The sequence below is a fragment of the Cuculus canorus genome, chromosome 14, assembly GCF_017976375.1.
Source record: "Cuculus canorus isolate bCucCan1 chromosome 14, bCucCan1.pri, whole genome shotgun sequence".
Classification (NCBI taxonomy): domain Eukaryota; kingdom Metazoa; phylum Chordata; class Aves; order Cuculiformes; family Cuculidae; genus Cuculus; species Cuculus canorus.
The window spans coordinates 15,811,245-15,823,847 of NC_071414.1; the positions used below are offsets into that span (position 1 = coordinate 15,811,245).

At 38.9% G+C, this 12,603-nt stretch overlaps 1 protein-coding gene across 3 annotated transcripts; it reads left to right on the top strand.

Moving 5' to 3' along the window:
- The first annotated feature begins 628 nt into the window (after positions 1-628).
- CLK4 (CDC like kinase 4) lies at positions 629-11,548 on the top strand. 3 transcript variants are annotated; one of them, XM_009560948.2, is made up of 14 exons: positions 629-783; positions 2,762-2,821; positions 3,453-3,610; positions 4,663-4,888; positions 6,072-6,162; positions 6,560-6,626; positions 8,271-8,387; positions 8,488-8,654; positions 8,758-8,852; positions 9,178-9,307; positions 9,587-9,669; positions 10,141-10,220; positions 11,021-11,108; positions 11,196-11,548. In XM_009560948.2, the coding sequence occupies exons 2-14, from the start codon at positions 2,768-2,770 to the stop codon at positions 11,331-11,333; spliced, it is 1,494 nt and encodes a 497-aa protein (XP_009559243.1). In that variant the 5' UTR covers positions 629-783; positions 2,762-2,767; the 3' UTR covers positions 11,334-11,548. The 3 variants fall into 3 exon arrangements, with proteins under 3 accessions (XP_009559243.1, XP_053935600.1, XP_053935601.1); XM_054079625.1 differs by lacking the exons at positions 4,663-4,888; positions 6,072-6,162 and having other exon boundaries at positions 683-783; XM_054079626.1 differs by lacking the exons at positions 629-783; positions 2,762-2,821; positions 3,453-3,610; positions 6,072-6,162 and having other exon boundaries at positions 4,762-4,888.
- The last annotated feature ends 1,055 nt before the right edge of the window (positions 11,549-12,603 follow it).

A 12,603-nucleotide genomic window follows, 5' to 3' on the forward strand; every position in this document is an offset into this window, starting at 1 on the left:
CACATTTGGCACTGGCAGAGTTAATATATGAAGAGGACTATGAGGTAAAAAGACTTCTTAAGAAACATGTGGCAAAAAAACAGGAATCAACACTCCATACCTCAGTTTCCCTTAAAAAAAAAAACAAACCAAGCCAAGAGGAGTTACAGGGTGTTCACTCTGTGCAAGCCAGGTTTGAATGCTGATCGTAAGCTCACCAGCAACCAAATGTTATATAAAATTTCAAACCCATTAATCCAAACGTATGTCTTCATTTTAGTACTATTTGCTAATACTTTGTGGGACTGACATTAAAAAGACACCAGCACTCATTCAATAAAAAGTACACTACATCTTAGGTACTCTAGGGTTCGCTTCAGTTGCAAAATCTCACTCTGTCAGGTAAAAGTTGCTAAAATTATTCTGAGAGTCACACCCCCCCCTCTCCCCTCATGCTCTCCCCCTTCACGTCCCCCACCAGCGCCTGTCATGGCCGCCACAGCGCTTCATGGGCGGAGCCTCACTCGCGGACCAAGGCCCTGTCTGGGGGTGTGGCCTCTGCGTGAGGGGCGTGAGCTCACTATAAGAGGCGTGGTTTGGGGGCGTGGCCTACGCGGGTCCCCCTATCCGCTCTCGGCCGTGCCCCGCGCCCCCCCTGCCCCGCGCGCTGTGCGTCTGGCGTCACAGTACACGACAGCGCGAGAGGGAGGCGAAGAGGAGGTGTTGCTCCGGGCTTGGTCGCAGGCGCCATTTTGTTTGTGTGCGCAGGGCGGACGCGGCGCTCGCTCGCCTTTTCTTTCAGTTGTAAGTGGTGGCCTTTCTCCTCGGGCTCTTTCCTTCTTCCCTTTTCTCTCTCTCCTTCACATTTCCAGGGCGTTGAGGGACGCGAAGGGGGTTGAGGTGGGGGTGGGGGGCGCTAATGACGTCGGCTCCGCGGCCTAGGGTCCAGGATGAGTGTAGAGCCCTGCGTGAGGGGCTAGTTGTGGAGGAACTGAGGTGGGAGGAGGGATTCTCGCTACGGGACACCCCTGGTCAGGGTTTCTTGTGGCGGAGGAAGCTTTAGGGGGAGAGGGGGGTCGGCAGGGCCTCGGCCTCGTGTGGGGTACGGGGAGTGGATCGGGCTCTTCTGCCCGGAGGGCGATAGGAACGAGCTTTTCCTTCGTCACAGTGCTCCAGAGCCCTCCCGAAGGGAGATTGGCGTGGAAACGGGCTTGTTGGCCGTGGTTTGGGGGGCGGGGGGTTGTCTGTAGGCCCTGCCCCTGCGTGTCTGCCCCCTAAGAGCTCCGACCGACGGACTTTGGTCATCTGAAAGGAATAAGCCTTTGACCTCTGCCTGCCTGCCAAGTTGTCGAGGAGAGACGTTTAAAAATTGCTGCGTAGGCAGCTTGCGGCAGGACGTTTGTGGCCTTCCTTTATGTGAGCCTCTTTCACAAAAGAGTCCGTGATTCCTGTTTTGAGAAACCTGGTGGCAAAATGTGGGAGTGAAAGCGGCCTGTGATGTGGATCAGGGCCACATGCCATACAGGAATGCATGTATTCGCGTCAGCTGTCGTTATTACATAAGTGAAGTGCTTCGGTGCATAAATTTAGAGGGAGTGTCTGATAAAATTTTAAGGTGGTTCCTACCGTAAAATGGGTTGTGGCTACGCCAGGCCTTGCACAAGCCGATTCTAGTAATTTCTTCCTCATTTGCATTTGCACTCTTTTGCACTCCGCTCTTTTAGGGCCAGAACTTACAACTTCCTTCTTAGTTACAGTAATTCTGTGCACTTGAGTGTTAGTTACGCAGCAGTTAGGCTTCAACTAAACCATTTCTCTAGTTTCATCTGTCAGATGTCCATCCTTTGGCCTCGTAGTCCCCTTGTGCAGGACACTTTAATAGTGATTTTATTTAGATAAATGTGCACTGTACAGAGTTATTGTAGCCTGCCTTCTGCCAAATGGGGGGCAGAAAGGCAATCTTAAGTCAAATCTTCAGGTCATCTGTAATTTGGCGGGGGCGGGGCGAGCTTTTCACCTCACAAGTAGCGTAACTGAAACCTGAGTGTGTTGCATAATTTGAGCGATGTAGGTTGAAAATGGAGGAAAATAGCTTTGGGCCTGTAGAAGAAGAAAAGAAATTCAGGCATGGAAATGAAGCACTGATCAGTTTTAATTTTGTTTTGATCCCTCAGGTGTATTAGTTTGTTATTAAATGCATTGGTATTTTTATTTCTTAGAAATGTATCATAACTGAATACGATTTCTGTGAGACCAAGATCATGACTGACTCACAGGGTGAACTAGTCCCTTACTTTTGCATAGTTTGTCACAATGTTTGCATAATATTTGTACTTAAAAGAACAGGTTTCTGTAAAAAAAAATCCTGCTGGAGTCTGAGGTGTACTTTTTTTTAAAGTACTGGCCTATAAGAAATATTATGAAAGTATCACAAAGTCTCCTTTTCAGAAGAGGTTTGCCATTTTCATGCTCTAAAAGTTTCCTCCTTAATGCCTCCAGTTGGTATCGAGACAGCCATTGTTGTTTTGCATCAGTTTATATAATCGTGTTTTTTTTAGTGCTGTCTTTGCTTTTAAACTACTCTTCTTGCTGTCATCCCTTACTACAGAAACTTTTTCTTGTCCTGTTCTAGTTCATTCTTCAGAATATAGTGAAATAGATATATAAGCTTATTATGTTCAAATACTGCTGCTGCCAAACGAGTAGACAAATAATAGTTGATTCTGTTATATTCTTAATTCTACAGCTGTGCTTTACTTTGCCTTATTTTTTTTTCTTTCAGTTGTGCATGTACCTGTTTGAACAAAGAATTCCTGCATATAACATCCAGCAGCGGAAGCTGGTGGGTTTTGTCTTTGGCGAATTAGCTGAGTTGAAAAACATCCGCATACTTGCATGGTCACAGGGTTAAAAATTTGTGGCTTGGCTCATGGTACTACAGAGCTATGTGTTAATATGTCATGTTTCACTGCAATTATTGTTAAAATTTTAAAAAGTGTCTGTTTAACAGTGATCTGTAAGTATATTTGTGAGAGAAATTTAGACTGAACATACTTGACTTTAATGCAGTAACTTATGTACAATGTAGTATGAAGAACTAAATGCAGATTTTGTTGGAGATACCTCTCTCCAACAGAAGACTCTAAGGAAATGGCTCTGTTTAGTCACTTGAGAGTTTATTTAAAATTGACTTTAATGACATGTTTGAAGCTAATAAGTGATGATGAGTTGGCCTATTTAATCTAGGTTTGTGTTTTGTAACAGTGTTACGTTGTTACAGTACTGCTGTGAGAAAGCTATGTCTACTCACCCAAAACCAAAATAATGTGAGGGAAGCTGAGGAAAAATAATTATTTGAAGAAGTGGTTCTTTCTAGTGCTGTCATATTTGATCAGTCTACAGTAGTTGACTTGTATCGACGAATACCAGTGTAATGCTTTTGTCTTCTATGTGTTTGATTTGGTTTTTTTCAGTGGCAGATGCGGCATTCAAAGCAATCTCATTGTCCTGAATGGGAGGACAGAAAGAGCTGGGATGAGAGAAAGCACAGTAGCAGCCGTAAACGCAGGAAAAGGTCCCACAGCAGTGGACAAGAAAGCAAGCACTATAAACCAAATCACATTTCAGAAAGGTATAAGACTCAGTTGAGTAGCACTAATGTTTCCTATCATATCTAAGATAAATACATTTTCAGGATAAGAGTTGTTCAGTCTCTGAAGTTGTCAATTCCTTAATGTTTGGCTACTTAAGACAAGCTTAGCAGGTGGGTGGTTCTGTAAACACACTACCTGAACCATTAAAGAGAAATTCTTTAATAAAAACAAGTAAACGTTACTGGTTTGTTTCACTGTTGGCAGTTAAGTATTGGTATTTAATACATTGAATATTAAATTTCAAGTGAAGTATGCCTTTTCATTTATTTAATATGAACAAAAGAGGTTTGTTTAATCATTTAATACAGTGGTAAGTATGAGCTTTTCTTGCTAATTTGGAGGTGGTTTGCTTTTTCATTCACACTGCTTTCACTGGAAGGATGTGTTTTCCTGGGGTTTTTCTTTGAAATGATGGTCTCGTGGAATTCTTTTAAGAGCTCATTCTCATACTTTTAAAATGCTGGAAAGGGTAGGTGTACATACAGCAGTATGGAGACTCTTTGCTTCAGCAGCTTTTTTAAAGTTTTTGTTTCTGTGCAGAAGATCCTTGAACCAGCTACTCTCAGGTTTTTAATGCTCTCAGGAGCACTAAGGACAGTCCTCCTTCTCTCAGTGTCCAGGTTTTATTTTTCTTTTTTAACACTTTGAGCTTTGAAAGTATTGAAGGGGATTATTGCTGTTTCTGGAGTGTTTTATTCTGTGACTCTGGGGATTGTAATTGAACTGCTCAGTATAATTTAGGAAGTGTTTCTCCTTTTTGAGTCTGGGTTTCTTATTTACTGTGCAAACTGTGAACAGATTATGTATTGTTCATTTGGACGGCTGCTGTGTATTTGAAACCAATTATATTGTTAGATCCCTAATAAAGTAACATCAAAAGCTCCACTATTTTTGGGGAGGGAGTCAATTAGAAAACATTCTTTGTGTAAAGACAGCTACTATGTAATTCTGTATCTCAATTCAAGTCACTTATCTTGTTGGAACCTCAAGTTTTTGAAGTGGAGAACATTCACTTAAAATATATTTTCAGTCATTATTTGGACGATAGAGCCATAAATGAAAGAGACCATCATGACCGGAGATATGTTGAGGAATACAGAAATGACTTCTGTGAAGTGTATGACCACAGGCATTATCACAGAGACTATGAAAAGAGTCACCATCATCACTATAGCAAATCCTCTGGTCGGAGCAGGAAAAGTAGTCATAAAAGGAAGCATAAGAGACATCATTGCTCCAGTCACCAATCACATTCGGTATGAGTAATTTTTAACTTTATTAATAATGAATTAGTGGTAATAGACTTTTTAAGCGAGTGCTAGAACTTCAGTTCCTGATCCCAGTACTTTAAGAAATATTATTTCTGGAAAAGGGTTTGTAATTCAGTCCATTTGTGAGTATATGAATATGTTCTTAGTTAAAGCGTTTGGATCAGAGTGTTGGGTGGGGGGAGTGGGATTATCATCAATACTAAATGTACACTGGGAATGTAGGTGGCCAATAGTTATGTTCACTGGGATTAACCTGAAAAACATTATCTTGAAATTGAAGACAGGTAAATATCCTATTTTAAGGTAGAGTTATAGTTTTTTAGTTGCGCAGCACTGTTTTTTCAGGTAGGCTGTGGGGTGCCATTGCTCCTATTGCTAAAATAGCTGAAGAGACATGACTTTTTAATGTAAGCTTAATTGAAAGTATGAAATGTAAATAGATAAGAACAAGCGCTACAGTTCTAGACCTGATTCAGAAAACTTTGATAAGCCATGTGCCTGGCTAATGGCAGCTAATGTCTTGCTGAAGGTGGGAGAAGTGTGCTGCTTGCCGCCTTCAAAGGCGTGCTCTCTGAATTTCTCAGTATTGACATGATGCCCGTTGATACATCTTCAGCTCCAAGTGTTTTATGTCACATTTCTGCAGTAGAAACAAGTTGTATTAGATTATGTAATAGGAATTAAGGATTTCAGAGTCATTCTCTCTAAATGAGAGAGAAGTAAAATTACTTGGTCGTTTTTTATATTTAGATTACCTGAAGTGTACATTTTAGAAGTAGAAACATTTCACCTGACTGTAAGCTTAGATATGTAAATAAGTACTTTGTTTTGCTATTTGTTAGCAAGTTGTTAGAGACAGTGATGTTGCATTCTTAATCTGTCTTCAGTTAAGCCACTGTTTGAAAGACAAAATTGTGTTGTTTTTTCTGTTGCTTTATCACTTTTAAGTATTTATCTGAAAATCTGTTCCTTGCCATGTTTTTCTTCTGTAACATAAACTGTGCCCTGTGAATTTCTGGGGACTGAATTTGAAATTGCTCCTGCCAACTGTTCGTGGCCTGGTGTGTAACTGAATGCCTGAATATCTCCCCGCTGAATGAATTGCGTATTCTGCCTTGAATTCACTCTGATATATTGATTGGCTGGACGATCTTGGTGCCGTTTCCAGAAGAGCCACCGAAGGAAAAGATCCAGGAGTGTAGAGGATGATGAGGAGGGTCACCTGATCTGTGAAAGTGGAGACGTTCTAAGAGCAAGATGTATAGAACATTTTTCAACACTTTTTAAACACTTTTCAGCAAAAAGTCTGTTTAGAATAGTTTGTCAGAGGAGGGGGGCTAAAGAAATCTTCATTGCTCTTTTTGTTCTGTTTTTTTGTGCTCTTTTGTTTTTTTTGCATATCTTCTTTTCTGTAGAATTTAAAATACTGTGTTCAAAAAGTTCCAATTAGTAAATGAACTTGAATCTTGAGATTAGAACAAGAGATAGGTTTTTGGCTAACTGTTTTCATGACACCTGTCCAATAAAATAATGCATTCAGATGTTGAGATTTAAAGTAATTATGCTTTTGTAATGGCATATTTTTAAATCTATATTGATAATGTTAATTGTTGTTCAAGTAGTTATATAATTCTAACTTGTGTTTGTTCTTTTTAGATGAAATTGTTGCGACTTTAGGAGAAGGAGCTTTTGGAAAAGTAGTGGAGTGCATAGATCATGATATGTAAGTTATAACTTATATCAGATATCAGTTATCTTCATAAGCTGATCTCATGGCAAAAGACTACTATAGCTCAGAAATTAAAGTTCAGGGACGTTTTCTTTAGAAGAAAGTCACGGTTCCAAGGAAGTATTGCAGCATATTCAAGAAAAATTAGATTGGCTTTGTCTGAGAATGACCTTGTAAGCTTATTTCTAGTTTAAAACTTTTGAGGATTTTCAGGTGATACAACATCTGTCCCTGATTGGGTTTAAGTGTATTCAGTCATCTCTTCCTATACTATAAGTGTTTTTTGTTTCTTCTGTTGTTCTGTGAAGGACCCTTGAGTGGTACTGAATGTTTTCAAGATGGTATGTAGAGAAATGCTTTTGGTTACTTTGTTTGCCTCTAAGCTTTTGAGAATGTCTTTAACAACTTCATTAGCCATATTTGTCTTGGGGACCAGTTGCCTAGAGAGGGTTTCTTTAAAAAAATAAACCTTTTCATAACTGTAGGTATTTTGTTCAATACAAGCTATATAACCACGTGGCGTAAACTACTAAAGAGATGTCATCTGCCCTTTCTAAAAGGGGAGAACTTTTTTGCTTTATTAAATTTTTCTGTTGGTTTTACAAGTGCTGTTGCCATAATTAGAGAATGTGAGGGTCTCTGCATGGTACAATTACTGATTCGGGAAACTGACTTATAGAAGCTGATACAGTGAGATGCTGAGAAAATAGTTTTGCTTCTTAGTGAAAGCAGCTGTTCGGGATTGGTTGAGCTATAAATTTCTTTCTCAGTCTCCATAATCCGAATTATTCGTTGAACTTCTGAATGCACAGTAATCCAGTTTCCACTTCTTTCTTTATGGAATGGTTTCTTCCATTCGATGGCACATCCTTCTGTATGTTCTAGGAGTTTTAAACAGTTAATAAAACTCAGATTATTTTAACCATATGTTTTGTATCCGTAGTTCTGTGACGTGATTGTAGTGATTTTTTTCCTCTGGCTTTGTTTTTTGTTATGTTGTTTGACAGGTTAAGTCTGTTCAGGAGTTTGAGACCGTATTGTGAGGGCAGACAGTGTTCTGAAGTCGTTAAAGTCCAAATAGCTCTGCAGAGATAATTAGAAGTTGTCTGAGTGAAAGGGATCGAATGAGCTGTGTGTATCTGTGTTCCACTGATAGTTTGAATGTTACACTGAGAGCAGGTTTCAGTTTTCACTACTACAAAATACTCTGATCTAAACTTCAAAAGTTAATCAATTCTCCAGATTCCATAGGAGCAGTGGGAAACAGCCAGAACAAGTTGTGCAAATTGCAGGAGAAAATGTCAAACTTCTGCAGTAATTTTTCCTCAAATGAGAACTTTCTTTTTTTTTTTTTTTAAAAAAAACTCCCTGTTTCTTGTGGTTTCTTGATGTCTGTTCTACCTGAGATAATTGGAGTGAGAAGTAGTTAGTGTAGTGGATACTATGAGTGTTTGACAAGGGAAAGATGATTTCTTTATTTCTTTAACTGTTTAGTTAAGTTGAATGTGCTGAAGTCAAATTCCCCATAATTTTCTCTGATCTTAAGTCTTGTTTCTTTTATTAAAGCCATGCTGCTTTGGGGTTGCAGGTATTTGATAACATTTGATTTAGTTTGTGATGCTTTGCTTTCTTTTAAAGGAGGGGAATGCATGTAGCAGTTAAAATTGTGAAAAATGTTGGTAGATACCGAGAAGCAGCCCGTTCGGAAATACAGGTGTTGGAACACTTAAACAACATGGATCCAAGCAGCACTTTGTGAGTATAAAATTAGAATAGCCAGTATATTAGGGGTTTGTGGATAATAACTATTCAATAAGTTGATTTTTAATTTATGTATTTATTTTTCTTTTTTAAGCCGCTGTGTGCAGATGCTGGAATGGTTTGATCATCATGGCCACGTTTGCATTGTTTTTGAGCTGCTGGGCCTTAGTACTTACGACTTTATTAAGGAAAACAGCTTTCTGCCATTTCATATTAATGATATTAGAAATATGGCTTACCAAATTTGCCAGTCTATAAACTGTAAGTAAATCTCAGTTCTCTTAACAAGTATAGTTGTGGTGGGGGGTCCTCTTTAGGAAATTAATGTACTAATTATGCAATACTGTTCTCTTTTTCCTTGTAGTTTTACACCATAATAAACTAACTCATACAGATTTAAAGCCTGAAAATATCTTGTTTGTCGAGTCTGATTACATAGTGAAGTACAATGCCAAAATGGTAAGTTTGTTCTTTTTTTCCAAACTTGAATAAAAGTTGTGTATAGAAAGGTCAAGGAATGGAGTTATGTTTCCTAGAAATTTTTTTTGCTCTTTGACATGTGTTCATGGAGCTTGAGCTGAATAGGAATTGATGTACTTGGAAGGAGTGTTTTATTACTTTAGGTTTAACTTTTAATGTTTATCTTAATTTTTTTTTAGAGTTTATTTAATTTTTAGTGCTTTAAACGGGTATTCTGAAGATAAATTAAAGTAATGAGATGAATAACTTTACCCTAAGAGTGCTTTTAAAAATACTAACAGGTAGCATTTTGATTTTCTTGCAGAAGCGAGATGAACGCACTTTAAAAAACACGGACATCAAAGTCGTTGATTTTGGAAGTGCAACTTTTGATGATGAGCATCACAGCACATTAGTGTCTACAAGGCATTACAGAGCTCCTGAGGTTATTTTAGGTCAGTGAAGACTTAAAAATCTAACAGTTAATTACAATTAATTGATATGTCTTTACTTCATAAACTGGAGTAGTTGCTCATGGCTCTACTAATTGAGTCATCTCTCATAGATGTTATTGCTGGCATTCTTGACAATAATGAGTAAAAAAAACTTCAAACGACAGAAGTCCAAACGTCTTTTTCCTATCTTTCTCATGTTTGGGAAAAGATGTGGAGAGGGAAAATGGGCATCAGTAAATGCGTGGAAAAAGTAAAACATAAACTTTGCCTATTTTGCAGCACTGGGATGGTCTCAGCCTTGTGATGTTTGGAGTATTGGTTGTATTCTCATTGAGTATTACCTAGGATTTACGGTGTTTCAGGTATGTACATAAAGTTAAATCGAAAAATTTTGTTAGAGACTACTGAGTATGATCTTTACCTATTACTGTAAAAGGCATAACCTTACAGGCATTTCAAGTATTCTACAGATGACGTTGTAAAGACAGCGTGCATATATGCAAATGTGATGTCTTTGATATCTCTGTCAGACTACTTAAGATCATCTGTTCTGGCTTTTTGGATGATGAAGCCTTTCTAAAGTCTGAAGATACTGCTGGAATTAGGACTAAAGAAAACATACTCATACAAAACCTGGTTTATGAACCCTCTAGTTCCTAACTGGAAAGTGCTGTATAATGAGATGCATTGCAGAATCTATTTTTAGTAATTTAAGATAATATTGTATAAAGATATTGCAATGGTATTCCAGCAAACATCTCATTTGTAGGATGTTACCAAGTGGTGAGACTCGAAAAATGTGCTAAGTGCATTAATTGCTTTTTTCCACACAGACACATGATAGTAAAGAACATTTGGCAATGATGGAAAGAATACTAGGGCCTCTGCCAACTCACATGATCAAGAAATCCAGGTAAGCTTGTTAAGAAGCAGTAAGTTGCTTAATATTTCCCTGTTGTAAGAGAAATCTTAACATTTCCATTGTTAGCTGTGAGCTTCTGAAGACCAACCAAAAGACTTCCAAGCTTCTTGTTACTTTTTAGTCTGTTGCACAAAGTTGTGTCAGATTTAGGTGAATTAAATTGTTGACCGTAGTCCTCTTTTCTGGTTTTAGCCTGAGTTGCCAGCAATTGGAAATGCCAGACTCTTGAACAGTTACTGAGCAGGAATGTTTTTAAGTCTTCAAAGATAGATCTGGTGTGGTCACCAGAACAGTATTAGACACATCTGCCTGTAGACTATGAGAGTAAAGAATCTCCTATTGTCTTAGAAGAGTTACACTGGGAGGAAAAAGAGAGTCCTGTCTTAAGGCAGCTCCCAGCCTCTTCCACTGTCCCTTCACATCCCTCAGACATGTGCTTTAATGTTCGTTCGTTCTTTCTCAGAAATAACTACACACGGCAGAAGTTTCCCACTTCCATTGCAGGGAGAAGCAGCCAGCACAGGGTTCTCCCCTAACTCCCGTATATCAGAAATCTGGAGCATGCGAGATTTGATGGTTTTTTCTTTCTGACATAAATTTGGCCTGTTTTCTAAATATTGTGACTGGCAATATTAAAGCAACACATCTCTGAATAAATACTGGCTAAAAGAGATGTTGGCTCCCAAATGCAGAGGGCTACACAATAACACTGCGATGTTTCAGACCTTAGAGAAGCATCTGCCCGCTTTATGCACTGGCAGTATCTTAAAACTATTTTCTTTGTCATGCAGAAAACATTATTTCCACCATGACCAGTTGGACTGGGATGAGCACAGCTCTGCAGGACGATATGTTAGGAGGCGCTGTAAGCCTTTAAAGGTAGGAGACAACAGTTTTATTCTTTTGTTGGATTTGCAGTTGTGAAAGGTCTCTTAAAATATTTCCTTTTTTTTTTTCCTCTTTCAGGAATTCATGCATTGCCAAGACACAGATCATCAAAATCTGTTTGACCTTGTTCGCAGGATGCTGGAATATGATCCAACCAAAAGAATTACTCTTGATGAAGCCTTGCAGCATCCTTTTTTTGAAGCATTAAATAAATAAATTCAGAGATCTCTTATGCTTCTTTGAGGAGGTTTCCTAGACTGTGTCAGTCAACAGAGGTTGCATGAAACTTTTGTAAGCTTTAAATTATTTTGTAAAGTTAAGTCTGTAAATATTTCCATATGTTTTGTATAACTGTTATGTTTACCTTGTTGAACAGTTGTAGTCTCCTGGTTATCAAAGTGAAAAATAAAAGTAATTTTCACTTTCAAAAACTGTTTTCTCTTCGACACTGCACCCCATTCCTTTTGCACGTTGGGCTAGTTAAGGATCTGATTTAAAGTGGAGGCGTCTGGGCTAGCTGAACAAGTTTTGCAAACATTTAATGCTTTTATTAGTTGTAAAGAAAAGATTTGAAGGGCTAAGACCACCTCATCACTCTGTATAGTACTTTGTGATAGTGTTCTGAAACTCGGTTGAAAACTGTATTCTAAGAAGATACCCTTTTTGTGGATCACCTTTTTCGGTTCAGCAGCATGCATTGTGCTCTGGCTGTCTAATTAGTCTCTGGAAACTTGACTGAAGCCTCCCATGTTTTTATAGGGTTGGGGTTATTTGTTAAGGTCTGAAAAGTAGGATTTCATACTTCCAATACTGTTTTGATTCATTGAAAATTAGCGTTTTCATGATGAGGTTTTCAGGATTATGGTGCCCCTGGAGAAAAATGCAGAAAAGTGCTGCATACTGCAGAATTGTGACCTACTTAAACCCTTCTCTTCAACAGTAACAAGATCATTCTAAAGTCTTCAAATACAGTATCTGTGGAGATTGATCTCTAATTGCTGATAAATTAAGTAACCTTGTCAACTGAGAAACGCTGTCATCAGACTGTAATACGGGAGGGAGGAAGATGGGTTGGTTCTCCATTGCAACTCCTGACCTTGGGTGAGGAGTTGGTAAGAAAATGGTACTGCATCTCAGGCGCCAGTAATATACTTCGGTAGCTTTTCCATGTGTAGGTGGATGTCGTCTTGGCCTTGTTCAGTGCTGGTTTAATCTTTGACGCAGTATGAATGGTTGCTGAGCAGGAGGACGGGAAGCTTCCGTGGTAGGGTTCACTCGGGCTGCTGTCAGTGTAGATGCAATAAGCAAGTTTTGGCCATTTATTTTGGTCCTGACTTTACCTGCCAGCCTTCCTTAAGGGAGGAAACAGTAAATTGTTTCAGCTCCGCAGGAATCTGACTTCAGGTTTTGTGCTTCCCGAGTAAGTGCTGTTGCACCGTAAGGTTGTAAACTGGTGTCCTTGTTCCACTGGCGTAGAGGAGGCTTC

What these genes read in the sequence shown, in the direction of transcription:
- CLK4 (XM_009560948.2), top strand. Translation starts at nt 2,768, where the DNA reads ATGTACCTGTTTGAACAAAGAATTCCTGCATATAACATCCAGCAGCGG. An exon ending in AATTTGCCAGTCTATAAACT is followed by an intron (nt 8,655 to 8,757) that starts GTAAGTAAATCT and finishes TTTTCCTTGTAG; the next exon opens with TTTTACACCATAATAAACTA. An exon ending in TAGGATTTACGGTGTTTCAG is followed by an intron (nt 9,670 to 10,140) that starts GTATGTACATAA and finishes TTTTCCACACAG; the next exon opens with ACACATGATAGTAAAGAACA.